Source organism: Panthera onca, chromosome A2, assembly GCF_046562875.1.
Source record: "Panthera onca isolate mPanOnc1 chromosome A2, mPanOnc1 haplotype 2, whole genome shotgun sequence".
Taxonomy (NCBI): domain Eukaryota; kingdom Metazoa; phylum Chordata; class Mammalia; order Carnivora; family Felidae; genus Panthera; species Panthera onca.
The window spans coordinates 65508874-65531602 of NC_138340.1; the positions used below are offsets into that span (position 1 = coordinate 65508874).

The 22729-nt window shown below is 51.5% G+C and overlaps 1 protein-coding gene and 1 long non-coding RNA gene across 3 annotated transcripts in view; both read right to left on the reverse strand.

Annotated features, from left to right (window-relative positions):
• LOC145713013 (uncharacterized) overlaps window positions 1-22729 on the reverse strand; it is a 344480-nt gene that overhangs the window by 273854 nt on the left and 47897 nt on the right. The gene's annotated exons all lie outside the window — the stretch shown is intronic.
• Window positions 1-22729, reverse strand: part of DDC (dopa decarboxylase) — an 84286-nt gene that overhangs the window by 18880 nt on the left and 42677 nt on the right. For both annotated transcript variants that reach the window (XM_078442609.2, XM_060632130.3), the window contains 3 exons: window positions 19222-19288; window positions 14147-14241; window positions 8936-9003 (listed from right to left, as the gene is read on the reverse strand). In XM_078442609.2, the coding sequence (XP_078298735.1) occupies window positions 8936-9003; window positions 14147-14241; window positions 19222-19288 (230 nt within the window). The remainder of the gene's footprint in view (window positions 1-8935; window positions 9004-14146; window positions 14242-19221; window positions 19289-22729) is intronic.

The window sequence follows — 22729 nt, forward strand, 5'->3', positions numbered from 1 at the left end:
GGGGTCTGTGGGGACTCCAGATGGTTAGCGTCAGAATGGAGTCCCATTACGGGACGCCCAGTTGGTGTCCAGAGAGCTGGTGAACTGGCGTCAGGAAGCAAAACCCAACAGGGGAACATTTGTCCCCTCTGTTGGTCCAGGCTTGGCATCGGGCCACTGGCAGGCATCACCAGCGTGTGCGGGATGAACAGGGGCCAGAGGTGAGGCGTTCCTACCGCGAACCACCCTCAGATTCGGTACAAATGATGGTCCCGGATAACCCAGGTCACCACTCTCCTCTGGGCTGGGGTTTGAGGTCTGAGCCTGATGATAATCGCCTCTCTGCCTCATCTGGCAGCATGGACACCATCTCAAAGCAATCTTATGGCAAATGGACCATACTTAGGGCAAACCGGGGAAGAAACGTCCGTCTGACAGTAGCTTGGGCTTGAACGCAAATACCGTGTGGACGAGTCCGTGCGAGAGAAAACCAGAAAGCATGAAATAGCACGTCGGGATGTGACTCAGCCACAACGAGGAAGGACCAAGAGCCCAGATGTACTTAGGAAAAGCAATGGAAGTGTTATTTCTTCAAAGAGTTAGAAGGCAGACTATGTCAGTAAGCAATAATAAGCTGTCGGGGGCTGGCTTGGCCTTTGACCTGTGCAAGAAAATGGATTGCACCTGACCTTATGCATGGGCATCTAGGAATTCTAGTACATTCTGGGCAGTATACGAGGGAGCCCTGGCACAGCTCCCTTTGGTCTCTCTGTACCGGAGAACACTCTGTGCGTAGCCTTAAAGAGGGACAGTGAGAGAGAAGGGGGTAGAACTCCGTCCTTTGTAAATGAAGATCACATTCTCCTTCCCACTGAGGCCAGCGATGACCCCGGAGCCCGTGTGTTTTTAATCAAAACATTTGCGCGGTGTTAAAGCCATGCAAAAAAGTGTAAATAATAATACCCACAGCTCGCTGAGTATGACACAAAACCCGAGCACTGTTAAATCTGTGGGTCCCTCGCCTTGCCGTCCTTGGAGGAGGCTACGGGGCCGCCTGTGGGTCCGCCACTCCCAGAGAGTTCTACAGAATTCTCTGCACAAATTCCTTCATAACCGATGGTATTGTTTTGCACGTTTCTAAATGGTGCACGTTTCTAAATGGTTTCTAATAAGTTGCTCAAAGATAAATCACATCAGGGGGCGCCTGGGTGGCTCAGTCGGTTAAGCGTCTGACTCTTGATTTTGGCTCCAGTCATGATCTCACGGTCTGTGAGGTCGAGCCCCACATTGGGCTCTGAGTGTGGAACCTGCTTGGGATTCTCTCTCTCTTCTGCCTCTCTGTCTCTCAAAATAAATAAATAAACTTTAAAAAAAAGAATAGGTTTCCTGTAATATTTTTGGTAGATATCTCTCATCAGATTGAGAAAGTTCCCTTCTGTTCCTATTTTACTTAAAACTTCTGTTTCGCGGGGATGTAGAATTTCACCTGATGCTTTTTCTGCATCTAATACAATGATGACTCTTCCCTCCTTGACTCTTTACATGGCACATGACATTTCAAAACCTTCTAATAGCTGTGAACCACCCCAGAGTAGCTGGAATAAACACATTTGGTCATGATATACTATCTCATTTTCCTTAAACATCACTACATGCTAATATTTGACTTCAAAATTTTCATATTGGAATTTGTGAGTGAAACAAACTTTGTTTTTCTTTCTTTTCTTTTCTTTCTTTTCTTTTCTTTTCTTTTCTTTTCTTTTCTTTTCTTTTCTTTTTTTTCTTTTCTTTTCTTTTCTTTTCTCTTTTCTTTCTCCATACCTTTTTTTGTTCCCTCAGCCTCTCATCTGGTTTTGGAATCCAAGATGGCTTAACTTACGATATGACAGTGGGAGTGTGTCCTCCTTACTGTTTTCTGTGAGGTACATTTATGATCAGACTGATAAATGCCTTCACAGCTTGGTAGAGTTTGCTCTCAGGAGAATTTGGATGCTTCCGTTGTGTGAAAAATTTAACTTCTGACAATAATTTAATAACTATATCGAATATAGCTATATTAAAGTAGTTGTATATAATTGTCTTTAATAGCTGTAAGATTTGGGGCATTTTTCTATTTATTCTGGAGCATATTCATATGCTTGATGTGGCCATTGAATGCGGACATTCGTAGGCAACTTTGGGCATGACGTTTGACAGTGTTGCAAAAGGAAGGCTATTTAGGGCTGGGTGTCTCAGTCGGTTGAGCGTCCGACTCTTGATTATGGCTCAGGTCATGATCCCAGGGTTTTGAGATCCAGCCCTGCCTCAGGCTCTGTGCTGAGTGTGGAGCCTGCTCGGGATTCTCTCTCCCTCTGCCCCTCTCCCCGATCATGCGCTCTCTCTCTCTCTCTAAAATGAAATAAAATAAAAATAAATAAATAAGAGCGTCTTGCTTTAAGAAAAAAAAAAAGGAAGTTTGGGGTGCCCAAGTGGCTCAGTCAGTTAAGCGTCCAACTTTTGGTTTCAGCTCAGGTCACGATCTCACAGTTTGTGAGTTCAAGCCCTGTATCAGGCTCTCTTGCTGTCAGCACAAAGCCCACTTTAGCTCTAGGTAACTCTGTCTCCCTCTCTTTCTGTCCCTCCTCTGTGCTTTCTCTCTCCAAAATAAGTAAACACTTAAAAAAAATTTTGAAGGGCACCTGGGTGGCTCAGTCGGTTGAGTGTCTGACTTCGGCTCAGGTGGCGATCTCAGAAGTTCTTGAGTTTGAGTCCCGCGTCGGGCTCTGTGCTGACAGCTCAGAGCCCAGAGCCTGCTTCCGATCCTGTGTCTCCCCCTCTCTCTGCCCCTCCCCCACCTCTCTTTCTCTTTCTTTCAAAAATAAATATACATTAAAAATATGTTTTTAATTTTTTTTTTAAAAGGAAGGCTATTTAAACAGAGAGATGTGTGTGAGCACACACACACACACACACCTGCACCCCCACACACGCACACGCGCACACGCGGGCACACACAGAACCGGCCTGTGAAGGTGGCCATGTCACCTCCCGCTGAATGGGCCTCATGGGACAGAAACTGTCCCCCTGCCACCAGACATATTCCTGAGGGAGGGTCCTGGGGGACGGGGGAAGAGGACTCCTGTGTTGTTTGGGAGTCTACATTGTCTTTTTCTAAGCCTACAATACCGCATAAGGCTCACGGAATGAGGGCTCATGGAATGAGGGCTCATGGTACGTCCTGCTGCCAGTCGGTGACCAAGAAAACTTTCAAGACGTGGCACGGCGCCAAAGTGCAAAGAAACCAAAAAGATACGTAGAAAACTGTGCATTAGCACTTATAAAGCAAGTTCTAGAATCAAGTGTTACATAACTACAGTGATTGACCATCTTCCCAAGAAACCCAGTGTAACAGAAGCGTGCAAACGCTGTGAAACTATTTGTGATAAAACTTAATTTTTATTTGCAAAAAGACATCAAGCCTCTTTTTAAAGGTAGACTAGGGGCGCCTGGGTGGCTCAGTCGGTTAAGCGGCCGACTTCGGCTCAGGTCACGATCTCGCAGTTCGTGAGTTCAAGCCCCGCGTCGGGCTCTGTGCTGACAGCTCAGAGCCTGGAGCCTGTTTCAGATCCTGTGTCTCCCTCTCTCTGACCCTCCCCCATTCATGCTCTGTCTCTCTCTGTCTCAAAAATAAAATAAATGTTAAAAAAAAAAATTAAAAAAAAAAAAAGGTAGACTAAAACATGTCCTGGGTGAATCTGAGGCTTTCTTTGGAGAAAAATCTGATGCTAAAGAGATAGTAAGGTCTGAGCAGAACGGCTTATATTTACATATAAAAGATTCAAAACACCAAATGAACAATAAAAAAACTTGTGAACAGAATAATGAAATCATTATGAAATGTATTCACTGTGCTTATAATGACGTGCAGGTTTTAGAAACTCCAATTATCTTGTCCATTTCAATATTTAGAGAAAATAACCAATGTATTTACTTTAAATTACAGACTAACCACTGGCAAAATTTCATTAAACAAAAAAGAGACTCTTCTGATTTTAAGAAGTACAAAACAGCCAGTGCGAGCAATCAAAAAAAAAAAAATCCATTTATATCTTACTTGTCGTATGAGCAAAAAATTTAAATATGTCTATAAAAAAATTCCCAGTTTAGGATGATTTGTTTGCTTTCAGCTCTTAGGGGGTCTAAAGAGATGCCTGCCCCTTCCGAAATCTGGTTTTTAACGAGCGTCTTGCTACCTGTATTCTGTTGTGTTGACACCTCATTTTATTGCAATAACCTCTTAGAATAGCAAAACATAGGTATTTGAGTCCATGGATGTTCAGGACAGTGAGCAGAAGGCTCTGAGTAGGCTCTCAGCCTTCACTGTCTGCCCAATGCCCATCACCACACTGCCCATGAGCACGAGGGACCACTCACCTGGGAGAGGGACCACCCACATTGGAGAGGGACCACCCACCTTGGAGAGGGACCACCCACCTTGGGAAGGGACCACCCACCTTGGAGAGGGACCACCCACCTTGGAGAGGGACCACCCACCTTGGGAAGGGACCACCCACCTTGGGGAGGGACCACCCACCTTGGGGAGGGACCACCCACCTTGGAGAGGGACCACCCACCTTGGGAAGGGACCACCCACCTTGGGGAGGGACCACCCACCTTGGAGCAGGGAGAGGGGCGGGGGAGAGTGCTGGGGACCCACAGCTCAGGTAGACAAACAGGGGAGGGTGGCTTCAGTCCATCTCTTCCTGTTTGGCCTTTGGGCTGTCCATGCCTGGGCTAAAATCAAGGACTAGTTTCAGTAGTCAGAGGGAAAGTGGGATCAGCCCGAACAAGAACGGAGACACAACGGGGCCTGATTTTGCCTCAGCCGCCCCAAAGAACAGCTCTCGTTCTCCAGTTTCCCCCATATCCACCCGGAACAATGCTAATGCCTGTCATCTAGATGCGTGTTTGTAAAATGTGTGTTCGCTTTCCTGTGTGTGTTCTTAATTGGCATCCTGTGAGACTCGTGATTCTGCATCTGACGATCTTTACTCATCTTTAAAACCTCACGTCATCGCGGGGCGCCTGGGTGGCTCATTTGGTTAACCGTTGGACTCTGGATTTCGGCTCAGGTCACGATCTCACGGTTCGTAAGTTTGAGCTCCGCGTGAGGCTCTGTGCTGACGACACGGAGCCTGCTTGGGATTCTCTCTCTCTCTCCTTCTCTTAAACATTTGTGGCCATGGCATGGAGGAGAGTTGTGTGTCCGTAAGCAGAATCCCGGTTGCCTCATCCATAAAATCAGGAAGAACAATTCCTACATTAGTTTAGCTGTGGTATAGCTATCATCTTTAAAGTACACATGCTCCGGGAGCCTGGCCTCACCTGTGCACAAGGTCACGCTGGCCACAGGACCGAGCGCGCAACCCCAGCAATGGTGCTGTAAGGGCTCTCATTAATTAGTGACACATTAAAAAGCTGCCTCTTTCTGTAAAAATGCCAACTTTTACACGTGGAGAGCGGACTCAAAACAAATTTAAATCCACGTCGACCACCTGAATGATCTTCAGTGGCATTCACCTGAGTTCACTGTGGTGCACGCATCTGTCTCCAGGCCTTTGCACTGCCGGTCCTCACCACCCACCCGGCCCAGGTACGCACACTGCTTATTCTGTCACCTCGTGTGGCCCTTTGTCAAATGCCATGTCACCAAATAGAATTTCCCCGAGCTCTCTGTGTCCAACAATTGGGCAGAGAATGAATGGGTCCATGGAGGCCTCCCACTCACACATTCCCCCTCGGCCTTCCAGCTCCCTGTTGTCCCCAAGCTTCTCTGAACCTCTGTCTTCTCTCTTCCCAAGCACTTCGCCTGCTGGACCTCAAGCTGCATTGGCCTGGACTTGATTTTATTCAGTTTCTCATTTCACATTGGCTGTATTTCATTTACCGGAAACTCTGTCCCACGGCTGAGACCTCTAGAGCCCAGAGATAACAGCCCTCTGGTGTGAGGTCCACGGTGCTCAAAATCAAATGCTTTCCAATGCAATCAGACCTCTCCTCCTCCTTGTTATTCTTGGTTTGGATGGCACTGCCCCAACTCGGACCCTGGTCCCTCAGCACCACCACAGTGCAGCCCCCGGTGGGGGTAGGACATCTGTGGGAAGGGCCTTCTGCAAGCAGGGCAATGCTAAACATCGTCCCCACCAAAAGGAGAGAGCAACTTCTTTGTAGTAAAAAGAGAGAGAGAGAGAGAGAGAGAGCAAGCAGGTGGTTGGGTATAGCAAGATCAAAAGAAAACATCAAGTTTGATAAGAATCAAATAAACCTATCAGGAAGTGGGTGGCATGATTAAGTATATGGTTTAAAATAAGCTGACCTGGTTTAAATTCCTAAATGTTAGCCTTATGGTTTTATCTAGTAATTTCTTGTGAGCACCATCACGGACTGAATTGTGTCCCCAGCCCACAATTCACCTGCTGGAGCCCTGACCCCCAGGACTTCAGAATGTGACCGCATGGGGACAAAGGCAAGGAGGTTAAAATGAGGTCACGTGCCTGGGTCCTAAGCCAACGTGACCAGTGTGTCCTTAAGAAGAGGACACAGACCCACAGAGGAAAGACTGAGTGCCGACACAGGAAGAAGGCGGCCGTCGGCATGCCAGGTAGAGAGGCGTCAGCAGAGACCCGCCCGCCTGGGCCCCCATCTCTGGTTTCCAGCCTCCAGAATGAGGAGGAAATACGTCTCTGTGGCGCGCGGTGGTTTGTCACAGCGTCCCTGGCACAGTGCCTCAAACAGCGGGCAGGGGCTATTTTTGTCTTGAAATGCAGATCCTTCCACATCCAACTCTGTCACCCAATCCACACGCTCATGAAATCAAGGGCTGCACCCCCGGTTTGGGGTAGGAGCGATTTTCCCACACTCACAAAATCACCCCAAAATCCTCGACAACCATTCCGTCCAGGACCCCAGCGGCTCAGGACACGGAAAGCACATTCTCTATTGCAATTTAACATTGGACCCATGTGTTCATGTGGCCTCAACTCATGACCCTCTCCCGTGTCCCCTCCAGCCCCGGGGATAACTGACTGCCCTCCTCTGGGGTAAAACCTCAAACACTGGGTGTTGCCCTTACATCTTATATTTGATTTTATTCAGCGGACAATCAGCTTCACCCTCTGTCCTTCTCCCAGTGATGTGGCCTCACCCTGTGCGCCCCGTGTCTCTCCTCCACATCACGTCCGCTCTGTCAGCCTTCCCTTTGCGGGCTGCTGCCTCAACCCGGCAAGACGTTCTTGTTCCCGAGCGACCCCGGCAGCCTGGTTACGCCCCATGAGGGGCTCGGGCCCTTCCCAACCACGCCGCTGACAAAGCTGTCCTCTCTCGTCCTTAACTGGCTCACTGGCTCTTTGGACCCAAGGGCAGGACGCCATGTTGTTATATTCATCCCTACCACCTCTCAGTGTGTGATCACAGATCGTGGCCCCAAATGCTTTTGGTCCCTCGTAGCCTCAGTTGCCCCATGCATGAGGGGGCCGGATGCCCTGGAGCTCCAGTGATTTACGTTATAGAAAGGGCGTTGAGGGCCGCTCATGGAAACAGCCGTCTCTGATATTATTTTCCCCAGGTCATCAGTGAAACACCTGGGCATGCTGTGAGGCCCTCTGGCCGCCACCTCCTGGCGGTCCCCATCACTTTACCCCCGACAACCCTCCGGTCTTTTTGTGAGCTTTCTTGGCCCGATGCCTCACTGCCAGCTAAGGACCCTGTGTGCTCCTGTGTCAGCTCACACAGGGGCCACCACCCCTCCCCAAATAAAGGCGAAAGGGCCCTCTACTGGCTCTGTGCCAGCTCTGTGCCCACGAGCCACAATCTGACCAAACACACCAGCAGAGCAGAATTACATTTCAGTGCCAATTAAAGCTCAAAGAGAGGGACTTTGGACACACCGTATGAACCATTCTTTAGCATTCCAGTTAAAATAGACAAACGCAGCCACAAGAACATGAAAGAACACTGAGGTTCATAACAGCTATAGCTTATAAGATCCTTACTCGTATTTCGGACGAAGCCACGTCTAGAATGGGCCCACCAGTGGGCTTTAAAATCACATATCAAAGTTTCAGTCCAAGGCAGACAAAAAAGAATTGATTTGAACCAATTTTTTAGTAAAGCACTGAAAATATGGTTTAATCTTTAGACAAACTAGTCAAGGGGCACACTGGTCGCGCAGTAAACCGGGAGAACAGACTTCGGTTGGGTCAGATGAGAACTGCTTTCTTCACCCCTCCAAGGTGAGAACCCATTGATGCAATTACATGCCGAATGATTTTGCACATGCAAACCACCCCCCCCCAGTCCAAAGGTTGATTTACCTCCTTCTTAGTGCAATGAACATAGCAGAACCATTACCCTGTGTTCCCACACTGCTCCCAGTGACCGCTATTTCTTTAAAAATCATCTACATGATGGAATATCACCCACTTTCATTTCTGAATTCTTTTTCTTGCTCTAAATAGAACCAACATAATTCTGGCACGCTATTAAGAATTTTCAGAGAATCTCATGGGAAAAGGGATTACTTTTATTTTTCCTTAACAAATGTGTTCAAGCCCTTAGACTCATTAACCATCTACGAAGAAAGACACAGAAACAACCGAATTAGAAATACGTCCTGAAATGTCCTTGCGTTGTTTTTGGTAACACTAGGTAGGTCAGACTACAGATTTTGCTGTATTAACCTTCTCTCCTTGTGCCAATGGCTCGCACTAATATGTTCTTATCAGCAGTTCACAGTCAGGTAAGGTTGGGCAAGAATCCCGCCCCTGGTTCAGCATGGAAGCAAGCAGTGAGCAGGTAACACGTGAGATGGCCCAGCGATGGCATCCTCCTCACCTGCCAGGCTTCTTTCCCACAAGGACACTCGGGGAAAGTGCGGTGCGCATGGGGTAACTGACATGTAGCCGTGGGGGAAACTTACCACATGGCAGAGCAGTCGAAATTCACCAGCATCCATTTGTGCGGATTGAAGTTAAATGAGTCTGCAAACTGCCGAGGAGAAATAACAAAAAGAAGCCACTTCCGTTACTAACGTCTAGTTGTACAACAAGACTCCCTGCACAGTAATTCACAGCTGGGAGGGTCTGGACTCTGGAACCCGCTGGGGCGACCACGTGACCTCCCCACGTGTCTTCATATTCATGTTTAAATGGGGATAACAAATCACACTCGGGATCCCTCGAGCTGCTACGGACCTGACTGCGGGCTGATACCCAAAGTGAGGAGGGCAGCTTTGAAGCCAGACACTTGGGGGTTTGATCCCAGCTCAACGGCTCACTCTGTGTGCACGGGAATGGGAATGTCTATTTTATGGAGAAATCATGGCATCACAGCCACGAACTCCTCAGCCCAGCTCCTGGCATGGGGTAAACTCGCCAGGTCGGATGCTGTGCTGTGACTGTTGGCTGATCGGCGGCCAGTGAGCCAGCCTAGTGCTGGGCCGGCTACGGACTTCTGACAGCTCCTGGTGAATTGGGAAGGTCCGACCGGAGAGCCGTCATCAGAATGCAACATGAGAGTGAGCGTTGGGGACCATGACTTGGGTTCACTGCTCAGAGGAGGGGGCGGTGCTCACTGAGTCCAGCTGGAGTTGCCTGCACAGGGTCACCCCACGGAAACCGGAGCGAGGCATGAGGCCCTGGGGCATGGAGGCCGTCAGGACTGCTGGCACTCCTTGAGGCGTGGTGCCAGGAACCCAGAAGAAATCCAGAAAGTGTTTGCATGAAGGGTGATATGAAGGATCTCATTCTTTTTAGGACAGAAAGAGCTTTGGACTAAAAGCCCCAGACTCTGGCCTCAGTGTTTCCACATCTGGCCGGGGGCCCTTGGTGCAATAACTCTACGAGAAATAAGTAAGGGGCTGGAATGAGACAATCGAGAACCTTCGTATGAACACGCACTTTCATTTACTGCTAATCCTAAACTTGGGGTAGGGCCATCACATCTGAAATGAGGGAAGCACTTTGAGGACCTTGGATCGTTCAAAATATGCTGACTCCCAAAAGATAATCTGAGCGCAACCCCAAAAAAGGATGCGGAGAGTTGCTGTGCCCTGGGAGGACACCCGTCCCCAGCAGCAACGGGACCCAGATCACATTCTGGGGGATCTCCTGCCCTGAAATGCAAAGCTCCAATTTTTAATCGGGAAAACTCACAGTTGGACTTTTCCTCATAAAATGAGACATTATCGATATTTTATGTCGCACGCTTTCCAACGTATGTAGTCTGGAGTCATATAAAATGTATCTACCAGGGCGCCTGGGGGGCTCAGTCAGTTGAGCACCTGACTCTTGATTTCAGCTCAGGTCATGATCTTGGGGTCGTGGGATCGAGCCCCACATTGGGCTCCACACTGAGTGTGGAACCTGCTTGGGATTCTCTCTCTCCCTCTCTCTCAACCCCTCTCCCCGCTCTTGTGTGCGTGTGCATGCACAGGAGCCTGTGCCCTCTCTCTGTCTCCCTCTTTCTCTCTCTCTCAAATATAAATGAGTGAGTGAATGAATGAATGAGTGAATGAACGAAATGTATCTACCTTTCAAACTACGAGATTATTTGGAATAAGTGGAATACTAATTCGCATGTACTATGTCAGGACATCGTACCGATCTGGCCTATGAAACACTTCCTGCCAGCAGCTTCCTCAACATCACGAACTGGCAAAGTTCTTGGTATATGCATATCATCATGAGCTTTGGGAGGGTGAAAACTTCATGCCTAACCAGTGGTAATCGGGATCACCCCAATTTTTATTTCACTGGTTGGTTCTTTCACCAACACCAACGTAATTACCAACTACTCTTCCTGTGTACCTAAACATCTTCATCTTTAAAAAAAAAACAAAACTGGGGGGCACTTGGGTGGCTCAGTCGGTTGAGCGTCCAACTTCGGCTCAGGTCATGATCTCATAGTTTGTGGGTTCGAGCCCCGCGTCGGGCTCTGTGCTGATAGTCTGGACTGCTTTGGATTCTGTGTCTCCTTCTCTCTCTGCCCCTCCCCCACTCACGCTTTGTCTCACTCTGTTTCTCAAAAATAAATTTAAATGTAAAAAAAAATTTTAACATTTATTTATGAGCTACAGAGAGAGACAGTCATGAGTGGGGCAGGGGCAGGGAGGGAGGGAGAGACAGAATCCGAAGCAGGCTCCAGGCTCCGAGCTGTCAGCACAGAGCCCGACGCGGGGCTCAAATGCACGAACCGCAAGATCATGACCTGAGCCGAAGTCGGACGCTTAACTGACTGAGCCCCCCAGGCGCCCCTCTTCGTCTTTATTTTTAAAGGCAATAACCGAGTTCATCAATTTTAGGTGCTGCGGCATTTCCAAGCAGAAAATAAGATCTCAACAACCGAGACTGGCTGAGGAGGGCGCTCTGTGTTTCCATGGAGCTATCGTAAGTGGGGAGTTCTCACATCCTTCCAAAGGCGTGCCCAGGTTTATCGTCAGGCTGATGCACAGACCCTGGGCCCAGCTGGAGGCCCAGGGATGCAGCCACACGCATAAATCCCCAGCGGAAGCAGAGTTAAAGGCAGCGGCAGAGATAAAGGTCCCAGTCTGGCAGGCGGCTGAAATCTCTCCCCGCCTCCGGCCTCTTCTCTGTTTGGTTCCAGGGAGGCAGCGAGGGCACCAGGGGCCAGGGGGGTGCCGCGCCACCCCGGAGACGTCCGCTCGGCTGACGGCCGCCTCGCACGTCAACCCCCACTCGGGGCGGCGGGGAGGACATTCATTTCCTTCCAGGTTTCAATCAAAGTGACTTGGAGCAAGACACGGGAAAGGACAACGGGTTTCATTTGTTGATAAAAGGAGACAACACGTGAAAGATGGGCTTTGTTTGCCGAGAATTGTATTAGTTCCCTCCCGGAGGGGCTGGTCTGTTTGATCGTCTTTCATTACCGGACCGCTGTGTGCTCCTCCTGTTGGCAGAGCGACGGGATGTTATCTCGGGGCTGGGGCCTCGCAGGATATTGCAGGCCCCTTATCTGACCAGCCGAGCAGGAAGGCCCTCGCCAGAAGAGAACAATGCAGGAGACACGGAAATGACTCAGCGTCGGGCATGAAATCCCGTCTGCCGCTGGCAGATAGGATCTTGCTAGAGTGCCCAGCTCCGCGGTGGCCTGACAGTTAGTCCCCCCCGACAAGCACCCCCCCAAGAAAGCCAAAGACCCAAGTCCTGGGTTCACAGGGAAAAGATTGTGCAATCCTAAACCTGATATGTAGAAAGACAAGGCCTTGGGTACAGGCACACACATCCCCGAAGATGGCTTTGCCTTCTGTCCCCCGAGGCTGCAGGGACAGACGCCCTCCCCTGCCAGTGATGTGTACCGTCTCTGTGATGCGAGGTGTGCAGTTGGTAAAGAGGTCTGTCTGTCGTTTCCCAGCCCCAAACACCCACAAAAACGGCTACGGGCAGCGAACCCCAGAGGGCTGGCCGTCAGCATGGTTACCAGAACTCCTCATAGGCCACAACCCCCCTCCCCAATATTTATCGGGGCCTTTGGAAGCCCCACGTGCCCCTCCCTCCCCAGGACGGATCTGAGGACTGGCCCGTATTCAGCGATCAATAAGCAAATACCGAGTGAGAAAGTACATAAATGAATGTGACGTGAAGGAGGTAGGAACCAGAATGCTATTTCATTCGTTGGTAATAAGGCGGTACTCTTTTCTAAGAGGGGAACACTGGTATTCTATACCTGACACCCCTTTTTCTGGTATTATGGCCCCATGAGAATCCACATGAGTAATCAGCAAATGAATGGGCAGCGTGGCCCGAGAGCGGAGAGAGGTTTGGAGGGACGGTCTGCTCAGCCATGGCGAAATCACAGAATCCAACTCACGCACAGCCCTTGCCGTGTGCCAGACGCTGCTTTTTAAGCCCTTTCAATATGATTAACTCCTGATCCTTACAACACCCCCTCGGAGGAGGGATCACTACCAAAACCCACTTTGTGAGGTGGAGGGAGGGTACTAACGTGCCCGCAGGGACACAGCTAGTCGTAGGGTAAAGCTGGGATTCAAACAGTCACTTAATGGCAAAGGCCGTGCCCGTAATCCCTGCACCGCGTGTGGCCCCGGGGCTCGCGAAACCCGTGACCCCGAGCACAGAGCCAACGCTGAGGCCCCAGTGACTCACTGTCTCCTTCCCCCGGACTCCCTGCAAAGTCGCTCTCTCTGGACCCTTTCCTGCAGCTACAACTGAGTTCCTGGCCGAGAGGAACGTTGCGGCCCCTGAGCCTCCGCCAACAGCGAAATCCTCCTTGAGTCTGAAATCACACATCAGAGCACGACCATCACGTCGTGTTCTCGCCTCTAGTCTGTGCCACATGGCTCTCTGCAGCAGAGCACTGGCTGATAGTTTTGCTTACTAGTTCTCAGAAGCGGCAGGTATTTTGAGGGGCATCACAAGCCACATTTTACAACTTCCAGAAGCAGTAGAAGATATTTGAGTGCACCTGTGGCTGCTTGTTCAATAAGTGAACACCTTGCCCACTGCATGGTCAGAATAGACTATCATATTGAACCAGATCAAATAGGGTTGTAGGTTGGCCTTATAAATTACTTCTTTTTGTTAAATTTGTTTAAATGTTTATTTTTCAGAGAGAGAGAGAGAGAAAGCAGGGGAGGGGCAGAGGGAAAGAAAGAGAGAGGGAGACACGGAACCTGAAGCAGGCTCCAGGCTCTGAGCTGTCAGCGCAGAGCCCGACACGGGGCTCAAACCCACAAACCGTGAGATCGTGACCTGAGCCGAAGTCAGACACTTCACCGACTGAGCCACCCAGGTGCCCTTGTACATTACTTCTTGATCTGAAATGCATTAAGATCTTATTTCCTTCCTAAATGTTTCCCCACAGTGCTAACATTTATCCTGTCATGAGACCCTTGCCCAGGACCCATGCAGACTGAAAAATGGCTGTAAACGTCCGGTGTATTTTGAGAAGACCGGCCATAGGACTGGGAAGATTCTCAACCGCCATCATAAGGACGTCTAATTTCTGACGATCTCGGAATGTGTTTGGATGCCGTCTGCTGCAATGAACCCCAGCAATGAGAAATGGAACGTCACCTCCTCGCGAGAACATGTCACTGACAGCAGAGCACTTTTCAACAGTGATCTTCTTAAAGATAAAGAGCACGACCTACCTCGACTCCATTCAGAAGATGCCGGAACTCAGGGCAGATGAAGGAGCTGCCTGCGTAGGCAGCGTCAATGTGCAGCCACATGTCCTCCTTGTTACCTGAAATCCAGAGGTGACCTGTGAGTTCCCGATGGATGCCCTCCTCACGGGGGCCTGATAACTTGCTGCATACGGTCTATCAACAGCATTTGCTGGCCCGATGGTGGACCCTAACTGGCTCCTTGAGTCTGAAGGCAACGAAACTGAAGGTGGCTGACCCCAGACTGTGGCAGAGCACAGACAAGGTGCTCAGTGAATGTGTGGACTTGAAGGAAGGAAAATGGGATCCCCCGCCCTGCTTGACTTGAAGGTGGATGCTCATGGTCTAAGGGCTCAGCCCGCCCTACCCCTTGGGGCGCCTGTTTCGCAGTCACACCGCCTTTCTCTGTCTTCCGCCATTTCACCCACTGGGAATGTGCTCCCCATTCTCCTGGATTAGCGGTCCTAAAGTCTTCCCCCACAAAGTCTTGGGGGATCAGCGGGGTGTGCGGCCCCAGTGACCTCCCTCCCCCCCATTCCATCCCCCCGTAAAGCATACTCGCTTATTTTAGGCCATCCGCAACCACCCCAGGCCCCTTTGGGATGTGATTTCTGCTTTCCAACCACACCAGAATAGCCTGGCCGGAAGGGACCACGTCTGACTTTACAGGTGGAATAGCATCCTGATTAAATTTGCTCCCTCAGTTGGGACTGTCTGGGTTCAACCCCTGCCTCCAACGACCCAGCAGCTCTATGGCCTTACGTCCTTTCAAACTCAGCCCCCTCCCAGGCAAACGGGTATAAAAATCACACCTGGAACGTCAGGGAGAGACAAGATACCGCCTGTAACTGCCTATTACCACACCTAGTTCGGGGTCGTGAGAAATAAGGGTGATCATCGTGATGAGTCCCTCCGTGGGTGCTGGGCACGTAGCACATCACGAGACACGTAACCGCGAAAGGTTGGGGCGTCTTGGTGGGGAGGAGGCGCCCTGCCTGTATTGGGTGAAGACACCACCTGCGGGGCTCAGTCAGCCCCTGCCAAATGCATCTGTGCCGACTGATAGGCACAAGGCTCGCTTTCTCATGCGTGATGCTCGCTAATCACACCCGATGCCGTGAGGAGGGACAGGTGGCTCTGAGCTCTGCTGACACAAGTTCTCAGAGGCGTTTCAAAGCCTTGATTCCATCTGAGCTTCAGGATTGGAGGGATCAAAGCACTCGGTTGGATCCAGACCAAATGCGCTCCAAGGACACGCGATAGTGCCACCGAGGGTCACGGTGAGGGTGAGCTCTGTGTACCCGGAGGCACGTCTCACAGGCGAAGGGCGTGTGGGCTGGTCCCTTTGTGGAGCCGTCTCCCTGGCACCACAGGGCCCCACGTGGATGTGGCCAGGAGCCAGTGAGAGCACAGAGCCTCAGGACGATGTGGGATTTCTGCTTGGAAACCACCGCTCAGCCAGTCTGGAACACAACAGTGCTCCCGTTGCTTATTGTGCGACTGCTGTGGCTCCGTAGGCTGTGGGCAGGTGGAAACTTCAGAGGCTCTTATAGGACAGACATGAAATCTCACATCGACTCTGTGCTCTCCAGGGGGCCGTTTGCGCTGGTCAGGAAACTTCGTTCTCTGTTAGAGGCCCCTCGGGGGACTTTGAGACTCCCATGTGTCTCTGTTCAGAACCGTCGAGGGAAGAGGTGAGGCAGGGCAGGACCCCAAGGCCTGAACAGGCAGCCAAGTCAGGAAGGACACGAGCCATGAGGGTAGGAGGTGGGGACCAGGTTCCAGCAGCAAGAGAAAGGGCTCTCTTTTCTTCCACTTCTCCATCACCCTCGTGAGAGGACCGTTTGGTAAGAGTAGAAACCGCAAGTCATGGGGCGCCCGGGTGACTCAGTCAGTTAAGCGTCCAACTCTTGATTTTGGCTCAGGTCATGATCTCACGGTTCACGGGGTTCGAGCCCCACAATGGGCTCTGCGCTGACAGCAAGGAGCCTGCTTGGGATCTTTCCCTCGCGCTCTGCCTCTCTTTCTCTTTCTCCCACTCTCAAAAACAAATAAACATTAAAAAAAAAAAAAAAAAAAAAAAGGAAGGCAAAAAGAAACCACAACCCCTCCAATGTGAGCTGGGTCAGCTCCAGGACAGACAGAGAGGAAGTTCGGCCCAAGCCCTCAGGAAGGGGCCAGGATGATGCCAGCCCCCAGGACTCTGCCACTCCGGAATGTATCAGAGACCCAGAGGGGGGCAGTGGGAGGGAAAGACGGGGTCCTCGGAAGGGCAGGGACAGGGGTCCTCCAGGGGAAGGTGCACAGCAGGGACTTAACTTTAGTCCAGAAGAGCTCTTGGCTCCAGAGAGGTGACCGCTAGCTGTGGAGGGCCCTGCCTGATAGGAGTCCTTTCCCACCTGGGTCTTTGGTCCCCTGATGGTGCGACAATGTGACTGATGATGGGGGCCTTGGGCCATATGAGTTCTGACTTCTGCAGGAACGAGTGACGGCAGGTGTTAGCTGGACCTCCAGCAGGAGCTGGAGACTGAGGGTCGACCAGGTGGGCAGCAAGTGACTGAGCCCCAAGAAAACTCCATTGGTGCGGGCTGGGCCAGCTTCCTTGGTGGAGGGGGGGGTCTCACTCTATGTGTACAGTCATCATACCTGGGGAAGCCAGCCACCCAGACCTCACGGGAGAGGACAAGGGTTTGGGCGCCCCCCACACTGTGCCCCACACCCCTCCTGCCTGCAATAAACCGTGGCCATGAGATGCTTGCAGAGGATTCTGTGAGTTTTCCCGGAGGGTTAGTGAACCTGAGGGTGGTCTCGGAGGCACGAGGATCCCTCTGTCCCTGCAGTCGGCACAAAACTCCCGCAGAAGGAACTCGTGGGTGCCCAAGAAACGGGGAGTTCCAGGTGGGTTTCTCTTCTGTCCGTGGGGAGGCAAAGAGCCAAGAGCACCAGCTCTCCATCCTGTGTCTTGTACGGGACCGCTGGCAGCAATCTGGCGCCTCCAGATAACATGGGCATCTCTAGAGGCCAGGTGGTCACAGACCCCGAGGCCAGGCCGTGGGGGCCGCCTGTCACAGGCCAAGGTCCACCCAGCACCCAAGCGAGCTGAACCTCGGCCGGGAGGTTGTGGACACCCTCAGAAGGGAAGGTTCAGGCTTCCCACCCCTCGAGTCCCCGCCGCCCGCGTGTTTCCTCATGAGGCTTCCCTACACTGTACCAGCTGGGCCATCCTCTGCCTGGGCAGGTGGGCAGGTGGGCAGCCTGGAGCTCAGGGCCTGTGGGGCCATGTGGGCTCTGCCCTGCCGAACCCCTCAATCCCCGAAATCCAAGAGCCCCGGGGAGACATCAGCCAGCCCCCGTGCGGGACGTCCAGTTCCCAGCCTGACATCTGAGTCAGAGGCGTGTACGGCGGCTTGGCCCGGCTCACAAGGGTTTGCAGCTCACGAGGCCCATGCCCTGGCCACCTGGCATGAGCCAGTAGGTCAAGTCCCTCCTCTGAGTCCGGGCTCTGCACCAGTGTGGTGGTGAAAAATCACATGTGGTGGAGAAAAATCCTGTGGGAACAGGCACGCCCGTGCCAGCCACCCCTCAGCACGGACAGTCCCCAGCACACCTGCTACCCTGGGTCTCACCCGATTCCTGGGCACGAACGCCCCCTCTAAAGAGCCCTGTGAGGGAAACCTGGACGCTTGACGATGACAAGTGTTGCTTCCTCGCCCCCCATACAGACGGGGGGACAAAGCTTGGAACTGAGGGCCCACGGCCTGAAGCCGTGCCCGTCACCACTGCCACCAGCTGTGCGAGTGTGGGCACAAGGGGGTCCCTGTGAGGAGAGGCGGGGTCATGCAGATGGGGCCAGTGCCCACAGGTGGAGTGCTGTCTAGCATAAGCCACCAAGATGTGATCGTGATCAGGGGCCCTGAACAGCCTCCATGTGAGCCCAGACCGCTTGGATGATCAGCTCCGCCGTCCTGGGGCAGGCGGCGGCTGCCCCAGAGCCACAGGAGTGGGGGGGCCATGCCCCGAGGATGGGGGAGGGGTCATGAGCCCGTGCCCCTGCCCAAGAGAAGGTCTCCATCACCTGACCACCCACTCCTGGGCCTGCTGCGTGCCCAGAGCCGCGTGTGGAAGGGGAACCTTTAGAAACAGAGCCCTTACTCACGTTCTATCTTTCGGAGTCTCTGAAATGTCATCCCCAGGAGACCACCTGTGTGCTGAAGGTGGGGGGGCAGAAAGGAGAGCGGCCCCGAAGAGCACAGGAAGCAGATTCTTTTCCGGAGAAATCCAGGGTTTTGGTGTTGATTTGCTTACACACATTAGGTCATTTGCTTCACTACTCTCAGTCATTCCAGAAGAAGACACGTCAGACTTAACTGAAAGCCTTAACTGAAAGGCTCCCCATGAGCCTTGGGGGACTCGGTCCAAGAGTTCGAGTTTATTCCCTTGGGTGGCATAACGTTTCAGCCCTTCCGTACACACAGAAGGACCTTTTCTTGGAGACAGTGTGTAGGCACAGGTTCAGCCAAGCTCAGCTCTTGTCCAGTTAGGGCCACCTTCTGGGCTTGTGCACTTTAAGCTAATGAGATGTGTGCTATTGCAAATACAAGGAGAGTTCAGCAGGCGCGCCTGGGTGGCTCAGGCGGTTGAGTGTCCGACTTTGGCTCAGGTCGTGATCTCGCGGTTTGTGGGTTTGAGCCCCGCGTCGGGCTCTGTGCTGACAGCTCGGAGCCTGGAACCTGCTTCGAGTTCTATGTCTCCCCCTCTCTCTACCCCTCCCCTGCTCACACTCTGTCTCTCTCTCTTTCAAAAATAAATCAACATTAAAAAAATTTTTTTAAACATTAAAAAAAAAACAAGGAGAGTTCGGCAAACCATCGTCATATAAAGTTATTTTTATGTTCATATTACATTATATTGTAACATGCCTTGGACTCTTTAATCATATTATTCTCTCATATGACTTATGTCATTAATATTATGAAGGAGGAGAGCCCAGAGAAGGAGTTCCCCTCATATCTTCCTACACTGAGAACATTTTCCGAAAGAAACCTCCATCAGGTACTTACAGATCGGACCCACTTCTAAGAGACTGTCGAATGAGCAGCAGGACGTGGTCCCCAGCGTAACCACCACCTGGAGAGTAAAAAGCAGACCTCTTTTTATTCCCTTTTTTTGGTCACGGTCATAACATCCTCATGCACCACCACTGCCCCGCCCCGGTCGAGCCCAGAGCTTCGGATTCGGTGTTCGATCAGCATCCGCTAGCTGAAGATACGAATCTGTGGATGTACCTTTAAGTCTTCGCACAGAAGCTTCCCAGCAGGTGGAGAGACATCTTCACACAGAAAACTAGGCTGCGAGGCTGGAAACAGTATTTGCACGGGACTCCCCGTGCATCCAGGAATGAAGCCCTTGGCCCCACGGACCGTGTCTCCTGTGCTCTGGTTGACCAATAAGAGCATGTATATGAACTACAGTTATGGCGAATCGTTGCTTCTGCGAATGGGAGGTGTGGAGCTCCGTCTTAGTCTGGTGCGTGTGGCAGAGTGCACGGCAGAACAGCGGGAACCTTGCTCTGACCACCCTGGAACAGCCTCGCGGGCAGCTCAGAGCCACCCCAAGAGTTTGACCCGGAGTCCTGCCCACCAGCTTTCATGCGCTCTCCTTCCTTCTAAATGGCACCACTCCGAAGGGAATTTCAACCCTCAAAGATGCAGATTTGCTCTACCTAGATTCATGAGAAAGCCCTACAGATGCTGAAAACAATTTTTAAAGGTGTGCTCCAAGAAAGCGTTGGGCACAGTTGGTCACACAAGTGGGAAATGTTGCCCCGATTCCTGTGGCCGCTCCTGGCCTCTGAGCACCTTGGAACATGGTGATAACACAGATACCGTCTGACCGGTTTCCCCACACCCACGGCTGTCTCTCTGGACCCATGAAGCTGCTGAAGCCAGGTCAGTTCGCATCTTCTTTCTTTCTTTTCTTTTTTTTTTTTAAGTTTATTTATTTAGAGAGAGAGAGAGAGAGAGCCAGCAGAGGAGAGGCAGAGAGAGAGGGAGAGAGAGAGAATCCCAAGCAGGCTCTGCACTGTCAGTGGGGCTCGAACTCATGAACCACGAGATCATGACCTGAGCCAAAGTCGGACACCCAACCTACTGAGCCACCCAAGCACCCTCTGCATCTTATTTCTTTGTATTGCTAGGAGTTTGCACTTTGCTGAACATGGAATAGGAACCGATCACTCGCCAAGTGAACGAAAAGCACGATGTGTTTATGAAACCGAAGGGCCTAATTGATTTACGACGCCAGCGCCATCTGGATGATGAAATTTCTCCCTCGGTGTGACAAGAGTGCGAATTTTCATTCAATCTGATTTGAGAATCCAACTCAGCTCTTTCCCGAGCCCCCACGAATACCCCGGCGGTGCCACGGGCCCTGAGAACAGACGTAAAGACACAAAGGGCAGAAACCCGCACAAACTAGTAAACCTGAGAACCTGGTCGGAGGCCCTTCTGGTTTCATTTCACTGAGGGCCACCTGCACTTGACCTGAGAACCCAATTTGCCAGAGAAAATCAAAGCGCTCCTGCCAAGGAGGCATTGTACCTGCCCCAAGGATGGTTCAGCTGACAAGTCCTGGCTCGCTGCTCACACGGTCACCTGGGCCAAACAGTAGCTGCCTGGGGACCAGAGTTGTCCTCTGCCCAGCGGCAGGGAGTGATTCCAAAGCAGGCCCTGGCCAGACTCTGGCAGGACTCACCTCAGCAATGGATTTGGGCCCCTGAGAGGGAACAGAGTGTTTCAAGTGCTCTATTATTATTCAGGGGCGGTGAAGCCAACAGATAGGGAACCTAGTACCGTTGGCAGGATAGCTTGTCTTCCGTGCTGTTCCCAAGAGGCGGGGCCATGCTGTGCCACGCAGGGCCACACGGGGAAGGTGTAGGACCATCAGGAGGCACAGGGAGAGGGGCAGCATGGACGGGAACCTTTCCTGCGGTTCCCACAGGAAGAAGCAGGTGAGGCAGGGTGAGTGGGTGGAGGGTTGGTTGTTTTGATCAATTTCAATGGGCCCCAAGGCAAAGGAGGCTGTCCCTAGCTGTCCCTAGTGTCCCTGGCTCTGGGGTGATGAGGGCGGGGGGTAGAAGCCTGGAGAGGAAGAGCCCCATAGAGGAGATGGATTGGGGTGTGGGCTCTGGGTTGGTTAGTTTGGTGAAAGGCAACCCATTACCATCTCCAGGAATTGGCTAGTCCTGGGAGGGGCTGTCCCTGCAGGGTCAGCAAGGTCCTTAAGGTGTCAAAGCCTCAGACATACAGAAAACAAAAATGCACGATGAATACACCGACATTTAAGCCATGTACTTGGGGCAAAAACACCTGGGTTGGAGGCCCACCTCTGCCTCTCACCTGCAGCCAGCCGGACTTCTGTTTGCCCACTTACAGCACAAAGGCATCGGGGGTGGGCCTGCCCAGCCTACAAGGTCCCACTGGGTCTAGATGCACCACATCGTGGTGCCTCAGCCCCCTTCCTTCCCACCGCCGCACGCGCCCCCTCGTCACCCACCCTCCGCGTCGCCTCATTTTCACGAGATGACTCATTTAATGGGACTTCAGGTCAGCGTGCTCTTTTCCCCTTGTATTTGCATTTGCTTCCTGATTTAAAACTGAAGACCAAAATGCTTCATCTAAGGCACCCAGTTTGGCAGATAGAACCCGAGACGCTTAAAAGGCTTCGTGTCGCTAAAGGAATAGCAAACAATTATACAGGTTAAAAAAAAAAAAAACCACAGAACGGCTCAACCATCCTGCTATTGTGTGTCACATATTTTTCTCAATCTTAACCATCTCTTAGGAACGACCTGTCTCTTGTTCGGCAGTGCCTTCAGTTTCATCTGGTTTTCCACAAATTCTAATCGAAATAAATGCAATCACTTGTGTTTTTAAGATGACATATACGGGGGGCGCCTGGGTGGCTCAGCGGTTAAGCGTCCGACTTTAGCTCAGGTCATGATCTCACGGTTCATGGGTTCAAGCCCCGCATCAGGCTCTGTGCTGACAGCTCAGAGCCTGGAGCCTGCTTTGGATTCTGTGTCTCCTTCTCTCTGCCCTCCCCTGCTTGCGCTCTCTCCCTCTCTCCCTCTTGAAAATAAATAAACATTAAAAAACATTTTTTTTAAAAAAGACAACATATATGGTAAATATCCCTTGTGAGAATTATTTTCTATCTGTGACCATTTGCACAGGAGAGTGTCTGAGATGATATCCACCAAATATTAATGGTGCTTGTCTCTTAAACTTTTTCTTTAATGTTTACTTATTTTTTTCGAGAGAGACAGAGTGCGAGCAGAGGAGGGGCAGAGAGAGAGAGAGAGGGAGACACAGAATCGGAAGCAGGCTCCAGGCTCCGAGCTGTCAGCACAGAGCCCAATATGGGGCTCGAACCCACAAACCATGAGATCCCGACCTGAGCTGAAGTTGGACGCTTAATCGACTCAGCCCCCCCCCCCAGGCGCCCCAATAGTGCTTGTGTCTTAAGATGCGATTTTGGGTCCCATAAGGTAAACCTTCATTCTTGATG